Here is a 15,437-nt window from a genome sequence, read left to right on the forward strand (position 1 = left end):
TCACCCCCTTTCCTGAGCCCTCATGGTCACGTGGAGGCTCAGGAGCAGAGTGTAGCCAAGCATGATGGTGTCAGAAAATAAAAGATCCTGGAGGTTCTGAAAAAAATTGCCAATTACCTTGGCTTCTGCCACAGCAAGTTTCCTTCCAACACTAAAAAACCCCTTGGTTCTAGGATTTGCCTTGGCCCCTGCAGATCTGCAGGGTGTCTGCAAGATTAACATCTGTGGCTCAGATCCTGACAGGCCAGGGCTGCTCCTGGGTGTCCACAGTGTGAGCTCGTTGGAGTTGCAGGGCTGAGCCAGGTTCAAGCTTGAAGAGCCAGTTTTCTCTGGAGGTCTGTCTAACTGTAACAGCAGAACTGAGCACAGGGCAGGCTCATGTTGGACTTGCTGATACTAGACTGGGAGACAGGAGAGCCTGGCTTTAATAATCCCCATCCCATTCTACATGGCTGAGGGATTCAGGGGGTGTTGTTCACCTCCTCAGCGTCTTAGTTTCCTCTTTGGGACCAGGAGCTCTCCCTAAGATCCCTTCCTGTGTTCACAGGGGAGCTGTGTGCTCTGTGCCTCTCTGTCACTGTTCTACTCATCTGTAAAATGGATATATAGTGTGTGGCACAGAATTTTTGTGAGGCTTAAATGAGATTCCCTGTAAAGTATTCACCAAGCACCCGACACATAGCAGTGCTAGAAAGGTACTATAATAAGGTTCCACCACCATCATCCTGTGAAAAGTTTAACATATTTCTTCAGATCTCTGACTTACGTAACAGAGCACATTGGCTTACAAAACGTACATGTTCCCAAGCATGTTTCAAATAATTGCTCTCCAAATAAATATCTTTATATTTAAGTGGGGATATGCAGAAGGGAGTTGGCACAGGCCTGAGACTGCTGTCTTTAGAGGTCGGCTTGCAAGGCTGGCACCTGGTGAGCCTCTGGGAACTTAGATTTCAGGAAGGTTCCCACCACTTCCTAATTGGTAAGAGTGGCTCACTGTACCTAAACTGTTGGTGGGAACAATGTGGTTCATTTTGAACACCTGCCTGGCTTCTGGGTGTCTGGAATTGTGGTATGCGCTAGGCAGAGGATGCCTATGTGACCAGCCCCCAGTAAAAACCCTGGACATTGAGTCTCTATGGAGCTTCCCTGGTAGACAGTGTGTCCCGTGTGTTGATATAATTCATTGCTGGAGGAAGTGAGTGCGTCCTGTGTGACTCCCCTGGGAGAGGACTCTTGGAGGTTTACACATGGCTTCCTCTGCACTTGGTCCTTTTCCTTTTGCTGATTGGCTTTGTACCCTTTTGGTGTAATAAATCTTAGCCATGAGTACTACTATGTGCTGAGTCCTCCCAGTGGATCATTGATCTGGGATTGGTCTTGGGGACCCTCAGTACAGGGGACATAGCAAGAAACAAAGTTGCGTGTTCAGCAGGGTCACAGAGAAAAACACTCCAAGGAAATTCACTGGCATGTTAGAAACAGTTACTTTAGAGAGAAGGAACAAAACCTCTTCTTCTGGCTTTTCTGCATTTTTCTTAATGGGTATATATTGCCTTTTTAATAGGAAGAAATGAACATTAAAAAAATCCTTTTATTTATTTGCTTTAGAAACAACAAAAATCAGTCAATAATTGTAAGTGGGGAGTCGGGTGCTGGAAAGACAGTGTCGGCTCGGTATGCCATGAGGTACTTCGCCACCGTCAGCAAGTCCAGCAGTAACGCTCACGTGGAAGACAAGGTTCTGGCATCCAACCCCATAACTGAGGTGAGAGCCCCGTGGGGCGGGGAGCAGGGCCGGAGGCCGTGGCGTGTGTGTGGAGAGGCGGGGTGGTTTGTGTATACGGGTGTGCCTGCACTTCGTTGTGTTTCACAGATATTACTTTTTTTTTTTAAACAAATTGAAGGTTTGTGGCGATCATGCATTAAGCAGGTCTGTTGGCACCGTCTTCCAACAGCATTTGCTCACTTTGTGTCTCTGTGTCACATTTTGGTAATTCTCACAAATTTCAAACCCTCCACCAGCAAAAAGATTATGACTCACTGAAGGGTCAGATGATGGTTAGCATTTTTTAGCAATAAAGTATTTTTTAATTAAGATATGTACATTGGTTTTTTAGACATGATGCTTTCACACTTAATAGACTACAGTATAGAGTAAACATAACTTTTCTATGCACTGGGAAGCCAAAACATTCATGTGACTTGCTTTATGGGGACATTTGTTTTATTGTGGTGGTCTGGAAACAAACCCATGGTATCTCGGAGGTATGCCTGTATGTTGTCCTTGCTCACTTGAGTTCCCACCCTTGAAAGACCAAAGAAGTGAGGGCAGGAAAGAGCCAGGATGTCTGTTCCTCAGTGGGGTTTGGAGGAAACTGGGGCAGAGGTAGCTGCTTCCAAGGCTTCCCTTCTCTACCCACTGGGCTAAAAATTCTACCAGCAGATTTCAGAAGTCTTCTGTTTATGTGTACATCTCAGGAAATTTCCTCAACTACAGACACCACTGGTGAAATAAGAGTAGTGGTGGTCGCTCGCCAATTGGCACCAACTTACGAGACCTGATTGTTAAATATTCAGGATTTTTTTTTTTTTGCAAGTTATTGTTAAACCTATGGTAGTTTGAAATCAGTCATGGTGGGAATATTTATACCTTACAAATTGGCAAATGCCGCATATCAAGGCTCTTCCTCCCCTGGCTGGCTTTGACATGTAGGCAAGGCCAACCGTGATGGTACCCAGAGGTAAGGGGACAACTCTCCAGGAAGAAGGAGCATCTCACAGGCTCAGGGGAGGGCCCAAAGGCCAGCTCTGGCTGCCTTGCAAAATTGGAAGAGGTTGATTTGGATTTATTTGGATGCATAGCCAATAATTAAGAATGTTAGGTTCCTAGACCTTTTCTCCCTGTTTTACTGAATCGAAATCCTCAGTGAATATTTATCAGACCACCTATTTGGTTTCAGCCACTATGCCAGATACTACAGGGAGTGATGGAAAAGAATAAGACCCAATCCCTAATTTTTAAGATTCCTCCGACATAGCATGTTTTAAAGTTAAATAGAAACATAAATCACAATTCAAGATAGCAGTAAAAGGGTTGTCAAGAAGCACTGCCCGTTACATGCCCAGTGGAGTATTTTGCAGGCTTACCCGCTCAGGGTTGGTCTCGCCCACTGTTGTAAGCCCCGTGAAGGCGAAACTGGATCCACTTGGTTCACGTCACCTTCTGAGCACGTGACCCACAGCAGGTGCTCAGAAAGGGTATGTTGTCAGAAAGCACGATGGCCTGGGCAAGAGTGCAGTGTGTGTGCATAAGAAGGATACTTCTAGATGGAGGGTGCCCAGGAATGGGGAAGGGGTGGGTAAGAGGAGAGACGGAATTCAAGAGCAGAGGGGAAAAAGCAAAAATCCTGCTCAGTGTGGGAGGGATGGGAGAGGGCAATTTTTTGGTCAAGTAGAAAGGTTAAGTAGAGAAGTGGTAAGGGATAAGACAGAAATAAAAGTCAGGTGAAGCACATGGACTTCTAACTGAGCATCTGTAGTATTTCAGGCATAGATGAGCTGAGGCACTTTATGTTACCTCATTAATCCTCCCAACTCTAAGATGCATACTTTCCCATATTACAGATAGAGAAATAAAGACTGGGAAAGATGAAATCATTTTTCTAGCATCAGACAGATAGCAAAAAAGGAACCTAGGGCCATGGAACATCAGAACCTGTACTTTTTCTGATCCTGCTCAGTGTCTCCCAGCAAGATTGAGGAGAGTCTTGAATAGCAGGCTGTGTCCTGTTGCCTGTAAGTCTCGAGCTGCTCTGCCTACCCCTCGACCTCTCTCTGCTCATCAGACCTTCCCCTAGCTAACAGGACTGTACTGTACTGTAACGGCTCCAAGAATATTGATGCAAAGGTCTTTTTAATGCTGTTACTGTGTTTTGTAGGCTGTTGGAAATGCCAAGACCACCCGCAATGACAACAGCAGTCGGTTTGGGAAATATACAGAAATCAGTTTTGACGAGAGGAATCAGATTATAGGAGCCAACATGAGAACTTACCTGCTAGAGAAATCCAGAGTTGTCTTTCAAGTAAGGACCAAAACGTTCATCAAATTTCCTTTCTCCTGACTTTTAAAATGTTTTGTGTTTACATATTCATTAGCCAAACTACATTGTTCTGTGACTTGAGGAATGGAGTCTTCCTGTCTTTCATTTGTAGTTTGGGTTATTTTTCCTGTCTCTTAAAAACAAAAATTGATGGACAGGTGCATTACCTGTGGAGTTGTGTGGTTGAGGTGAAAGGACGACTTACAATTTGGGAGACTTAAAAAATCTTTAGCATTTAAGTATCACATTTACCTTTCTAGAACACAAAAACTACTTGAAATAGGCAACACTGTTAGACTGGCTTTTTATCAGGAAGGGGATAGGATTAGAGCTGTCGAGGTGGCATTTAAGAGAAAGGCTCTTCTGTCCATAAAATGAAGAAAATTCTCATAGTTTTGGCCCCGGAGGAGAATAATGGCAAGCCATGTGCTGCGGGGAGTTTCTTTAAAATTTCAACTCGTATGAATTATATTATTGCCATTTCACAGAATGTTTTCATTTAATAACAGTTTCTCTGGGGTAATTCTTTGCAAGGCGATCTTGGGCTGCCAGTTCTCCCTCTGGAAGGAAGGGCCCCTGTGAGCCAGCAAAGGCAAGAGTTTGGGTCCCAGCAAAAACACACGTAGACATCCATGTCCATGAGAGCAGAACTGTCAACCCAGATTAGCATCTAAGACCCTCTTGTGGAAATCCTCACATTTTCACTTGTAAAGAGTTTGGTGTAATTTCAGGACTTCTTGTTTTTTTTTTTTTTTACAGTCAGAAAATGAACGAAATTACCACATTTTCTATCAGCTTTGTGCATCTGCACAGCAGTCAGAATTTAAACATCTTAAATTGGGTACGTAATGGATGGTGTGTGGAAGAATCTCTTTCTTATGCTGAATTCTAGGTTAATTTCTTCTTACCACAACATCACTTAAAAAAAAGTATTCTGTCCAAAGACATAAGGTCTTTGGGTTCCAGGGGTGGACCTGATGCATTTAACTAAGGTTAGTTAGGGGCAAGGTGAGGCCAGAGAGAGGGGACCCTTCAGTCCCAGGGTTCTTTTCAGAGCTCCTGGGTGACTGTGGTACCCATCCAGAACCACCTGTAGAAAGAGGCCTCCCGACCACTGGGACCTAGAAATCTAAGTCCCCAGACTTTTCTTTTTGTCTTAATTTCATTGGATGGTCATTTTTCTACATGTATGACATATTTCCTATCTTCTGAGTCACAGGACCTCTACCATAATTTGAACTTCCTTGATGACTCAAAATCACTATAATTTGCAGTCACAATTTAATGAGCTGTTTATCTTTGAGTGTAAATGAACCAGCTCCTGTGGTATCTCAACTCTCCCGTCTCAGTCATTTGTGCCGTGTCGGCAGATAAAATTGTCTAGTGTGTTGGCATTGAATGCACACTCCCTAATCCTGGAGAAGTTGCTTGCACTTGTGGAATCTTAGTTTCTTCAGTTTTCTTATAATGATAAAATCCATGCCTTGTCTGTTAAACAGACTATGAATAGCAAACATGGAAGAGCTTTCTGAAGGGCCATCTTCTATTCAAATATTAGATGTACATATAGTTATTATCTTGACCATGGTGATGATTTTATAAGGGGAACTGTATATCAAAGCCCATCAGGTTTTTTGCAGTTCATTGTACATTCAATAAACCTCAGTAAAGCTGTATGAAATTGTTAGGTGTGGGAACAAAAACCAAGAGCTTTGGAGTCGGCCCTGCGTTTAAATTCTTGCCCTGCCAGCGGCTGTGGGACAACGAGCAAGTCACTTCACTTTTCTAAGCCTCAGCTCATGAGTCAGGGACATAGAATTCTAAGGGATGAGTGGGAAAACATTTGTAAGGTGCTTACTATGACGCATTAAGTGTGAACTTCTCTTGTTGCTTCTGATAAACATGTATGTCCAAACTTCTGTGTCACAGAAATCACGTTATGTTTGCTTTCAGGGAGTGCAGAAGAATTTCATTACACGAGAATGGGAGGCAGTACTGTCATTGAGGGTGTGAACGACAGAGCTGACATGATAGAGACACAGAAGACCTTCCGTCTACTCGGTAAGTGAAAACATCCTATTCAAGGAGCAGCCGCTGTCTCTGAAAAGGCTGGGATGCCCAGCATGAGTGTGTTCTGAAGGCACCTAATAAATTCTAAGTTTAAGATGAGCCAATCAAAACAAATTTGGAGGCCAATGGGTCGAGACTGCTTCTTCCCTTAAAAGCTAGAAATCAACTCCTTTGCCCTCAGGCTTGCCGGCTTGCTGTGAATGCTCATAAGCTCTTCTAGGCTGACTGCAGAGAAGACAGGTGAGAGCTAAGGTCCGAATCAGTTCAGAAGTGTAATGGTGACCCTGCCTGGCCTTCACAGGTGCCCTGATGATGATGGTAAAATAGCAGGTGCCCATGTGGAGTTCACTGTGTGCCAGGCACCAGTCTAAGCACTTTATTACCCGTGGTAACTCATTTAAACCATACAAACACCTTATCAGGCAGATGCTGGTATTAACCTCATTTTATAATAGGGAAACTGAGGCACAGAGGTAGTGAGTAATTTACCCAAGCTCGAGCAGCCTGTATAGAGCAGAACTGGAATTTACACTCAGGGCCTTAAAACATCTCATTTTCATACCAAAAAACCTAATCTTTGGTTGCCAGGATGCTGACACAGGTGACGCATTATCTTCGATCTTCCCCACCTTTCCTGTCCCACAAGGAGCTCGAGTTTGGAAAGACTGTCTACACGTGGCATTTATAAAAATAGCCATTCCCTTTCCCATTTTGTATTAGTCTAGACATCCAACTGGAACTGCTGGTCTAAGCTTCTGGTCAGTGTGAGACCACAGACCATTTTTCCATCCTGCAGAAAATACTCGTCTCTTATTAGACCTGTTTGTTTTCGTTGTTGTGGCCAACTGACTGTATCTGAATGTAAAAGACAAAGAACTTGAGGTTAAATTACCAGAGCAATAGACGAGATGAGCACTATTGCATAACTGAGAATAAAAACGAATGGTTTCCTAAGCAAAATGTCCATATGATATCAGATGGGAGCAACACCAGTACTTACTTCAGAGAGTTGTGAACAGCAGACGAGGTGATGCATGGGAAGTACTGAGGATGGAGCCTGCTGCAGAGTTCCTGGGCTTTCCCTTCTGGCTTAGCTTCTGAGGTACTAAATGGTTCTGGGACCCAGTTCCAGTGCGTGTGTGTATGCGAGGGCGGGAGGTTCCCCACACCAAGTAATTCCTTGAACCCTAGCTGGACGTCTACAGTTCAGCTCAGTTCTGACACTGTCTGCCTGGGAGAAGGCATCAGCTCTCACAGGTGAAGGGCTCTGACCTACAAGGTAGAACCCTCACCCCCCACTGTCAGAGGCCTGTCTCAAGTCCAGGTTGTAACTTGTGCTTCTGACCAAATGACTGCAAATCAGAGGTTCCGACAACCACCTCGTTGGGTTCAATTAATTTGCTAGAGCAGCTCACAGAACTCAGAGAAACATTTTCCTTACTAGATCACCATTTTTTATAAAGGGGTATGTAGCTCAGGAGCAGCTGGTTGGAAGAGATACACAGGGCAAGGTATGTGGGAAGGGGCACGGAGCTTCCATGCTTCCTGAGTGTGTCACTCTCCCCAGTCCCCACGTGTTCACCAACCTGGCAGCTTTCCAAGCCCTGTCCTTTTGGGGGTTTATGGAGACTTCCTTACATAGGCACAGTTGATTAAATCATTGGCCATTGGCAGTTAGTTTGATTTCTAGCCCCTCTCTGCTCCCTGGAGGTCAAGGGGGGAGCCTGAAAGTTCCAGCTCCCTATCACAGGGCTGGTTCCCCTGGCAACCACCTCCCATCCTCACATGACCTAGGGCATTCCAGAATCACCTCATTAACAAAAGACACCTTAATCTCTCTGACCACTCAGGAAGTCCTAGGGTTTCAGTAGTTCTGTGCTAGAAATTTGACAAAGTATGTATTTCTTAGTGTAAATCACGACATCACAGCTTCATAGGTGCTTTTGCTGGTCACAGGTTACCCCGTGAGGAAGCAGAGTGGGACGTATTTTGATCAAGAGTTCATTTCCTTTGTTCTTCGGCTGACTCTCATTTGATTCATCCTTTGATCTTTGCTTGGCCATTAAGATCTCAGAAAGAACACCCTGGAAACAGTCAGACCTCTCCTGGACCTCAGGCTGGAGGAACTTGACCATTGTGTTGCTCACTGAAATCTAACTCAGGCCAGCAGTTCTTCTGCAGTGATTTTATCTCCCTAAAGATAATTACTTAAGCTCTTATGTTCTTTACTTGAGATCATTGCTTTGAAGTTGTTAGTTCACTTTTGTCGGTTCTGGACAGCACGGAGTCAGTAATGGGTCATGCAAAGAGCAGGGATGTCAGAGGCAGATTCCCAAACCTTGTATTTTTAGTTGCTTTTTTTTCTCCTCACCACTTACCTGCCATTTATCGTGGTGGCACCCAGTGGTTTATTTCTGTTACAGTCGTCTGTCCTTCAGATGAAGGGTTTGCTCCAAATGGAAGGGTGCATATGCCTGGACTCAGACTGAGCTGGAAGCATCTGTATAACTTTGGTTTGAAATCACTTGTGACTTTGGTTTTGTGTAATCTTTGAAGTAGGTCTTGGAATTATTTAAGAACATGCCCTCACTGCTTTTGAAAGATTCCAGTTGTCCTCAAGTGAGAAGGAGCGGGCGGCCGCAGGGGCTCTCATGGGGCGTTTAGGGCCTGTTGCTCCTCTGCTTGCAGGGACTCTCAGGCCTCCACTCTGGTGTGGACGGGGAGCCTGGGCGGGGGTGAACCTGCCCTACCCTCTGCACTGTCTTTAAGCTCCCGGACTTACTGCAGTGTCCTTAACACCACCTGGTGCTTGTCCCCATCCACCCAGCTCCTGTACAGGCCCCAGACCTAGCCCAGCCCTGCTCCCGACTGGCAGCTTCTCCTTTGTGATTTATGGGGGTAGGACACCAAGTCCTTCCTCACAGCCGGCTTGGTTTGGTTTTGGCTTCAGGAAATGTGCTAATCCCCTCATGGTACCACATATATTATATCTTCATGAGTGATAATCCACATACATCAGTCAGGCTCCCGAAGGGAAACATGGGGCACATTCAAATGGGGTAAAAGGAGGAGGGTTTATTTACGGAGGGAGCAACTACAAAGGTGTGGATAGGGCTTTGGGGGCTACAGGGAGCCGGAGGACTTGGGGACAGCAGCAGAGCTGTTGGCAGATGGTGTTATTGGAGCCTGAAAGGAGGGTCAGGGAAAGTCAGACCCAGACCAGGAGCAGTGACCTTCTGTCGGCCGGCAACACAGCCAACCTGAGGCAACTTTGTAGGGAAAGAGCTAGGACGACACACTCAGCACCTGTCTCCTGCTTTTTGATCTCCTGCCAAGGTCCCCTGTGGTTAAACCCCTCTGAGGCCAGAGAGCATGAGAGCCCATGACCTCAGTCCAGACAGGCCAGCCGCCTGGGGCAGAGAGCACAATGCAAAGCTGGAGGGTGATGGCATCCTTCCAGCATCCAACATGAAAAGAATTCAGGGCGCTTATGAGCAAAAGGGAAAAAAATAAAACATTAACAATCAAGAAAGCACAGCACACAGAACAAAGGAGAGGCGATTCTCCCAGGAACCTGACATGAAATGGCTACTCAGATACTAATTTTTGTGTTGAACTTCCTAGCAGCCGCAGCAAAAGGGAAAGCTGGTGGGTCGTAAGTTCACATTGTGTGTGCACACGTCAAACTAGAAAGACAGAGAGCCAGATTTTCCCTGGGGTCCGCCCCCCATTCCCTGTGCCAGCTCCTGGCACTGATGGTGCCAGAGAGTCTTAAAGGAATTCAGGTGCTTATCTTGCTGGTGATGAAGCCAGAGGAGAAGTGTAGTATTCCTAATTTGGGAAAAATTTTTTTACAGGTTTCAAGGAAGATTTTCAGATGGATGTTTTTAAGATCCTGGCAGCCATCCTACATTTGGGCAACGTGCAGATCACAGCCGTGGGCAATGAGAGATCCACAGTCAGTGTAAGATGTGTATTTGTTTCGCCCTTCCTGCGTCGGGAGGGTCATCAGCAGACCCTCGCGTGGTTATCCTGCCTTTGCATCTTAGCCATCTCAGCACCAGGCACATTGGGCCTCCTGGGAGACCAGTTTAACAGGAACAGGTGGGGGTTTCTATGGGTTACTTTCAAAGAGTAAAGCTTCTTCCCCTTTGCGGCAGTAGAGAAGAAGTAGAGGGGTATTCTCTGTTTTTCTTTTATTCAGCAGATTTTTACTGAGCACCTACTGTATGCCAGACACTGTTGTAGGCTGTGGAGAAACAGCAATGAACAAAACGAAGTCAGAAGGCTTTCCTGAAGCTTATGATCTGGGGGAGGGAGGCAGAGGGAAGAAGACACAGTGGACAGCTACAGATGGCAGTAGCCATGAAAAGGGAAAATAAAGCAGAGGTGGGGATGGGCTGTGCCTTTTGTGTAGGGCGTTCAGAGAAAGCCTTTCTAGTTTGGTAAGGGAGTGAATTGTGTCTTCATCTGGAGGAAGAACATTCTAAGTTGACAAAACAGCAAGTGCAAAGGCCCTTAGGCAGGAAGTGTTAGTGGGAAAATAGCAGAAAGGTTGGTAAATGCAAAGAGGAGTGAGTGCAAGGAGGGGTGGTAGATGAGGCCAGAAAATGTGGGGGTGGGGGGAGGGTGCAGATCATGTAGGACCTTTTGGGCATTGGACAGTTTTAAGCAGAAAGGACACCTCCTACCTCTTGACATGTGCCTGCATCAAACACCAAAGGTGCCGGCTTCCTCTCTGGAAATAGATTCCCGTGTAAGTTTTGTGAGGGCTTTCTTTATTTAGTGTATACAAGATAAGTTTATGTGTATGTCTCTTTGGCAACAAACATTATGGTGGTGAATCTTGGTGTGGGGTTTGGTTATCCTCAACAGTGTCCATGTTAAGAGGACAATCACACAGCTAAAAGACGTTTCTGTGAAATGCAGAATCTCCTGACCATTGAAGCTTTGGATTAACACGTGTGTCTTAGCCAACTGTGGTTGCCATAACAAAACACCACAGACTGGGCGGCTTGACGACAGAAATTTATTTTCGCACAGTCCTGGAGGCTGGAAAGTCCAAGATCAAGGTGCCAGCATGCTTGCGTTCTTGGCCAGGGCCCCCTCCTGGCTTGTAGACAGCCACCTTCTTGCTGTGACCTCAAGTGTCAGAGAGAGCGCGGGCTCTGGTCCCTTCTCCTCTTATGAGGACACTAATGCCATCATGGGGGCCCCATCCGCATGAGCTTATCTAAACCTAGTTAGCTCCCAAGGGCCCCACTTCCAAATGCTGTCACTTTGGGGGTTAGGGGTTCAACATATGAATTTTTTCCCATATAGCTGAAACAAACAGTCCATAACAATGTCTGTGTTCCTGTCCCCCAAAACAACTGATGGGAATAATTGTTAATTTTGTACACCTGGTCCTTTCTCAGCTCTGGTACCTGCGGCTTAAGGGGGAGGAGCACTGAGCAGAAGTGGAATATGCTTTTTTTTTTGTGGCTCAGGCCTGTTGCCCTGTGACCAGGAAGTCATTCTCCTTCCTCTTCCCAAACTCTCACAGTAAGCGCCCCACCTCCACCGATATCCAGTCCTCCCAAAGTCAGTCATTTCACAAAGACTGGGGAGTCTGGGGAGAGGTGATGGCAGGCCTGGGGTGGGGACATGCATGGAGTGGGTGTCGCTGTGGTCCTTGCTTATTTACCTCAGAAACAGGCTTCTGCACTTTTCCTTCTCACACTCTCAAAGGCTAAAGCCATGACTTCCTCCCAGCAAGCACCCCTGCTTTGGACTCTGTCCCTTGAAGTTTGTTGTGAAGGTCGTATTTTGAAGGAGGAGTTAAAATTGATAGACTAAAAGTCCTTCGTCTAAAAGTCAATGTTAGGAGACAAATTTTACCAAAAAAAAAAAAAAAAAAAAAAGATGCCAAACTTTTGTAGAAAATGACCAGTCCTGTAACTTTCATTCATTTGCATCAGGAACTCGAAATATTGGGCAAACTCAATCTGGATGAAGCCATCTTACTTTTTAAAAATTGCCGCCCTTTGCATTCCCCCCTGTCGCTGCATCTGTAGCTGCATGGTTTTGACTGAGAAGGTTTGGTTCCTGCTTAGAAGGAAAGAAGCCAGTGGCTCTGCCAGTGCTCTCCCCAGTGAGTGCCGAGCACATCGGAGATATGCTTCATGTTATTGTGATCCTGGTCAGAAGGGGTGTGGGTGGGCAGCAGGGAGGCAGCAGGACTTTTTAGATTGTTCGTTCCACCACAATCCAATGCTTTTTAAATGCAGTCATCGCATGGTTTTCCCAACCGGCTGAGACAGTGTCTACAGATGAGCTTGCCCGGAAGTTCCCCTGCCCGGGAGGAATGACAGTGCTCAGACTCATGAGCTCGTATCTTCTTGCCTAGGGTCAAGGGCCCATTGTCCATGCTGCCTGAAGACAGAGGGAGCAGACCTCCCCTGTCCGTTGGCCACTGAGGCAGTCTCATGCCCAGGCTGGGAAGAGAAACAAGGTTCACTTCGTATGTCCAGGAAAAGTCCTCCTCCACAGCCCTACGTTGGCTGGGAAGCTGCCTCAGCCCAGGGAGCCCACTAGGTCCTCTGACAAGGACACCCAGCTCTCTCCTGGGCCAGACCCCTGGGCAAACCCTGACCACACAAGGAGGGACAGGGTGAGTGCACCCTCTCACCGGTGGCTGGGGTGTGATGCAGAGGAAAGAGAGAGGCCCCAAGGCTGTGTCCACATGCACAGGAGTTGAGGACAGATTGCTTCTGTGGCTTAAATCACTGCATTGTTTGGCCAGAGCGAAAGTCCAGGTGGGACCCAGCCCAGGACGGCCTGGCATCAGCACAGGGGTGCCCTGCCAAGGACCAGGTGCAAGGACCAGGTGCAGGCTCGGGGACCCTGCCAGCCCTCCGGCTTCCCTCCGGGGCCTGGCTCTTGTCTCTTGAGGCCTGGTCATGCGGGGGCTGCGGGGCCTAGCCGGACAGGCTGGTGCCAGTTTAGATGACCGGGAGGCCCTTGTGCTTTTTTATCTTTCAAAGGAGGGCGACAGTCACCTGAAGGTGTTCTGTGAGCTCCTGGGCCTGGAGGGTGACAAAGTGGCTCAGTGGCTCTGCAATCGCAAGATCATCACAGCCTCGGAGACGGTGGTGAAGCCCATGACCAGGCCCCAGGCTGCCAACGCCAGGGACGCACTGGCCAAAAAGATCTACGCGCACCTGTTTGACTTCATCGTGGAGAGAATTAATCAAGCCTTGCAGTTTTCAGGCAAGCAGCACACTTTTATTGGTGTTTTGGACATTTATGGGTAAGATTCTCTTCCGTGAGCCTGTCTTTCCTCGTTTAAATGTCGAATGCCTGTTATTTTTAAATCATTTTATTCTGGTTGCTCCTTTGTTTTCCACATGATCAGCACGTATGGATGTTAAATATCATCCCCGAAGCTACAGTGTCTTTTATTGAGAGTGCATTCAGTGAATTCTAAATTAATAATGGCCAGCCACCATGCTGAGTGGTTTCCATGCACTTTCTCATTTCTGAAACAACCTTATAATTATCCCCATTTTACAGAATGGAACAGTTAAGGCTTTGAAGACTCATTCATGGGTGCTCTGCTGGTGGGAGAACCCAGGGCTATACGAGCTCTCACCCACTTCTGTTTCCCTGTAGAGGCCCCACGAGGTGTGGAGCTCTGACACACCTTTCCCATTTCATAGGGTGGAAATGACAGCCCCAGAGGTCCTGCCCCCGCCCACGCTCACAGGGCCAGAGGTAAACACAAACCCAGGCCTTTTACCAAGAGCCTCCTCACACCTACATCCTCTTCTATTCTTGGATAGTAAGGTTTGTGTGTTTGCCCCAATCTCCAAGAATTCTGATTCATTTGGGAGACCAAGTTCCCACACTGGAGTTTTTTCCTTCCTTCTCCTCTTGGTTCAGTCCTACTTTTCTAAGTCCCAGGTCAGACTCGTGCCAAAGATGCTTGTGGAATAGCCAGAGAGAGTGCGTGAGGGCTGGCGCAGAGGCGGGCCCTGAGGGGTTAGCACTCAGGCTTTTGTTCCTTAGTAGCTGGCCTCGGGTTACCCACCCTTCCAGGCTCCCAGGACCAACCCTGGTTTCTCAGGGGAAGGAGGGGTAGATGGTCCTACGGAAGGCATCGCAGGGTATTCTACCCAGATTGGGGTGTATCCCTTGACACTCCGGGAAAAGCAGTTCAACCTCCCCTCCCCTCCCCACACAGAGGAGACCAGCCGGCTGGCGTGCTGCTGCTGCTGGGTGGGCTGGCGGCCTGGAACTTCTGCCCATAAACAGAGAGTCAGCTTTTCCCATGGCTGTTATGTGAGATGGTGCCTCAGGGGAGTGACTTTGCGTAACTTAGGTTCTAAGCTACATATGACTCCCAGTTAATAGTATATGTCAACAGCTATAAAATAGTGAGGCACTGCCAATAGTCTAGTAAATTATTTACCTTGTTAATTCTGGAAAAAAAAAAAGATTTGGGCAGCCAGTAATCATTTAAAGAGACTTTCAAAAGGGAATATTCCTGCTTAACAATAATTTATTTCATTGTGGTGGAAATAAGTGATTGTTACATTATTCTGTTATTTCCTGTGCTTTTAAAATGTCTTTAAAATAAACAGCCCTTCATTTTGAGATTATTTCATTTAAGAAAAATACTCGTGTGCCAGAAATTGTGTCAGGTGTGATGGGTGAACAGAATAGACGCATGGTCCCTGCCCTTTTGGGACTTAAATTTTAGTGGCGGAGGCAAGCAGCTAATTAGAAACTGGGATGATTCCAGGGGAATAAGCAGGTGGATGTGCTAGGGGTTAACAGACATGAGATAGAGAGGAGAGCAGCTGAGAACAAGGGGCAGTGAGTCAGGAGAATGGCAGGCAGGCATCAGATCCACAAGGTCGACAAACCATGTAATGAGGAATTTGAATTTTTGGCTAAGTGGGCAAACCTGAGACAGGAGTAATAGTAAATTCGTAAGAACTTGTTAGAGTATATTTAAAATTTTAATTTTAATATAAAATTCCTCCTTGGAAATGATAAAAGTAACATGCTTACTGACACCCACGAATTCACTGTACCCCTACAAAAAATAAGCTTTCCTCTTTAAGTAAGATTGCTACTATCTAGGGTGAACCCTTGCATGCCTTTCTCAGGGCCAGGCTAGCCCTCATCCTTGCACACCTGTGACTGCTGGGAGACCTGAGCTCAGGGTGATCTGGAAATAAGGCAGCCTCAAAGGAAAAGGTGCCATGGTGAAGGCCA

General features: G+C 46.5%; 1 protein-coding gene across 1 annotated transcript in view; it reads left to right on the top strand.

The window, feature by feature from the left end:
* MYO5C (myosin VC) overlaps window positions 1-15,437 on the top strand; it is a 91,164-nt gene that overhangs the window by 18,159 nt on the left and 57,568 nt on the right. The window contains exons 5-10 of the mRNA XM_031453041.2: window positions 1,612-1,768; window positions 3,942-4,085; window positions 4,863-4,944; window positions 6,057-6,164; window positions 10,031-10,137; window positions 13,199-13,464. Coding sequence (XP_031308901.2) covers window positions 1,612-1,768; window positions 3,942-4,085; window positions 4,863-4,944; window positions 6,057-6,164; window positions 10,031-10,137; window positions 13,199-13,464 — 864 coding nt within the window. The remainder of the gene's footprint in view (window positions 1-1,611; window positions 1,769-3,941; window positions 4,086-4,862; window positions 4,945-6,056; window positions 6,165-10,030; window positions 10,138-13,198; window positions 13,465-15,437) is intronic.

This window comes from Camelus dromedarius, chromosome 5 (assembly GCF_036321535.1).
Source record: "Camelus dromedarius isolate mCamDro1 chromosome 5, mCamDro1.pat, whole genome shotgun sequence".
Classification (NCBI taxonomy): Eukaryota; Metazoa; Chordata; class Mammalia; order Artiodactyla; family Camelidae; genus Camelus; species Camelus dromedarius.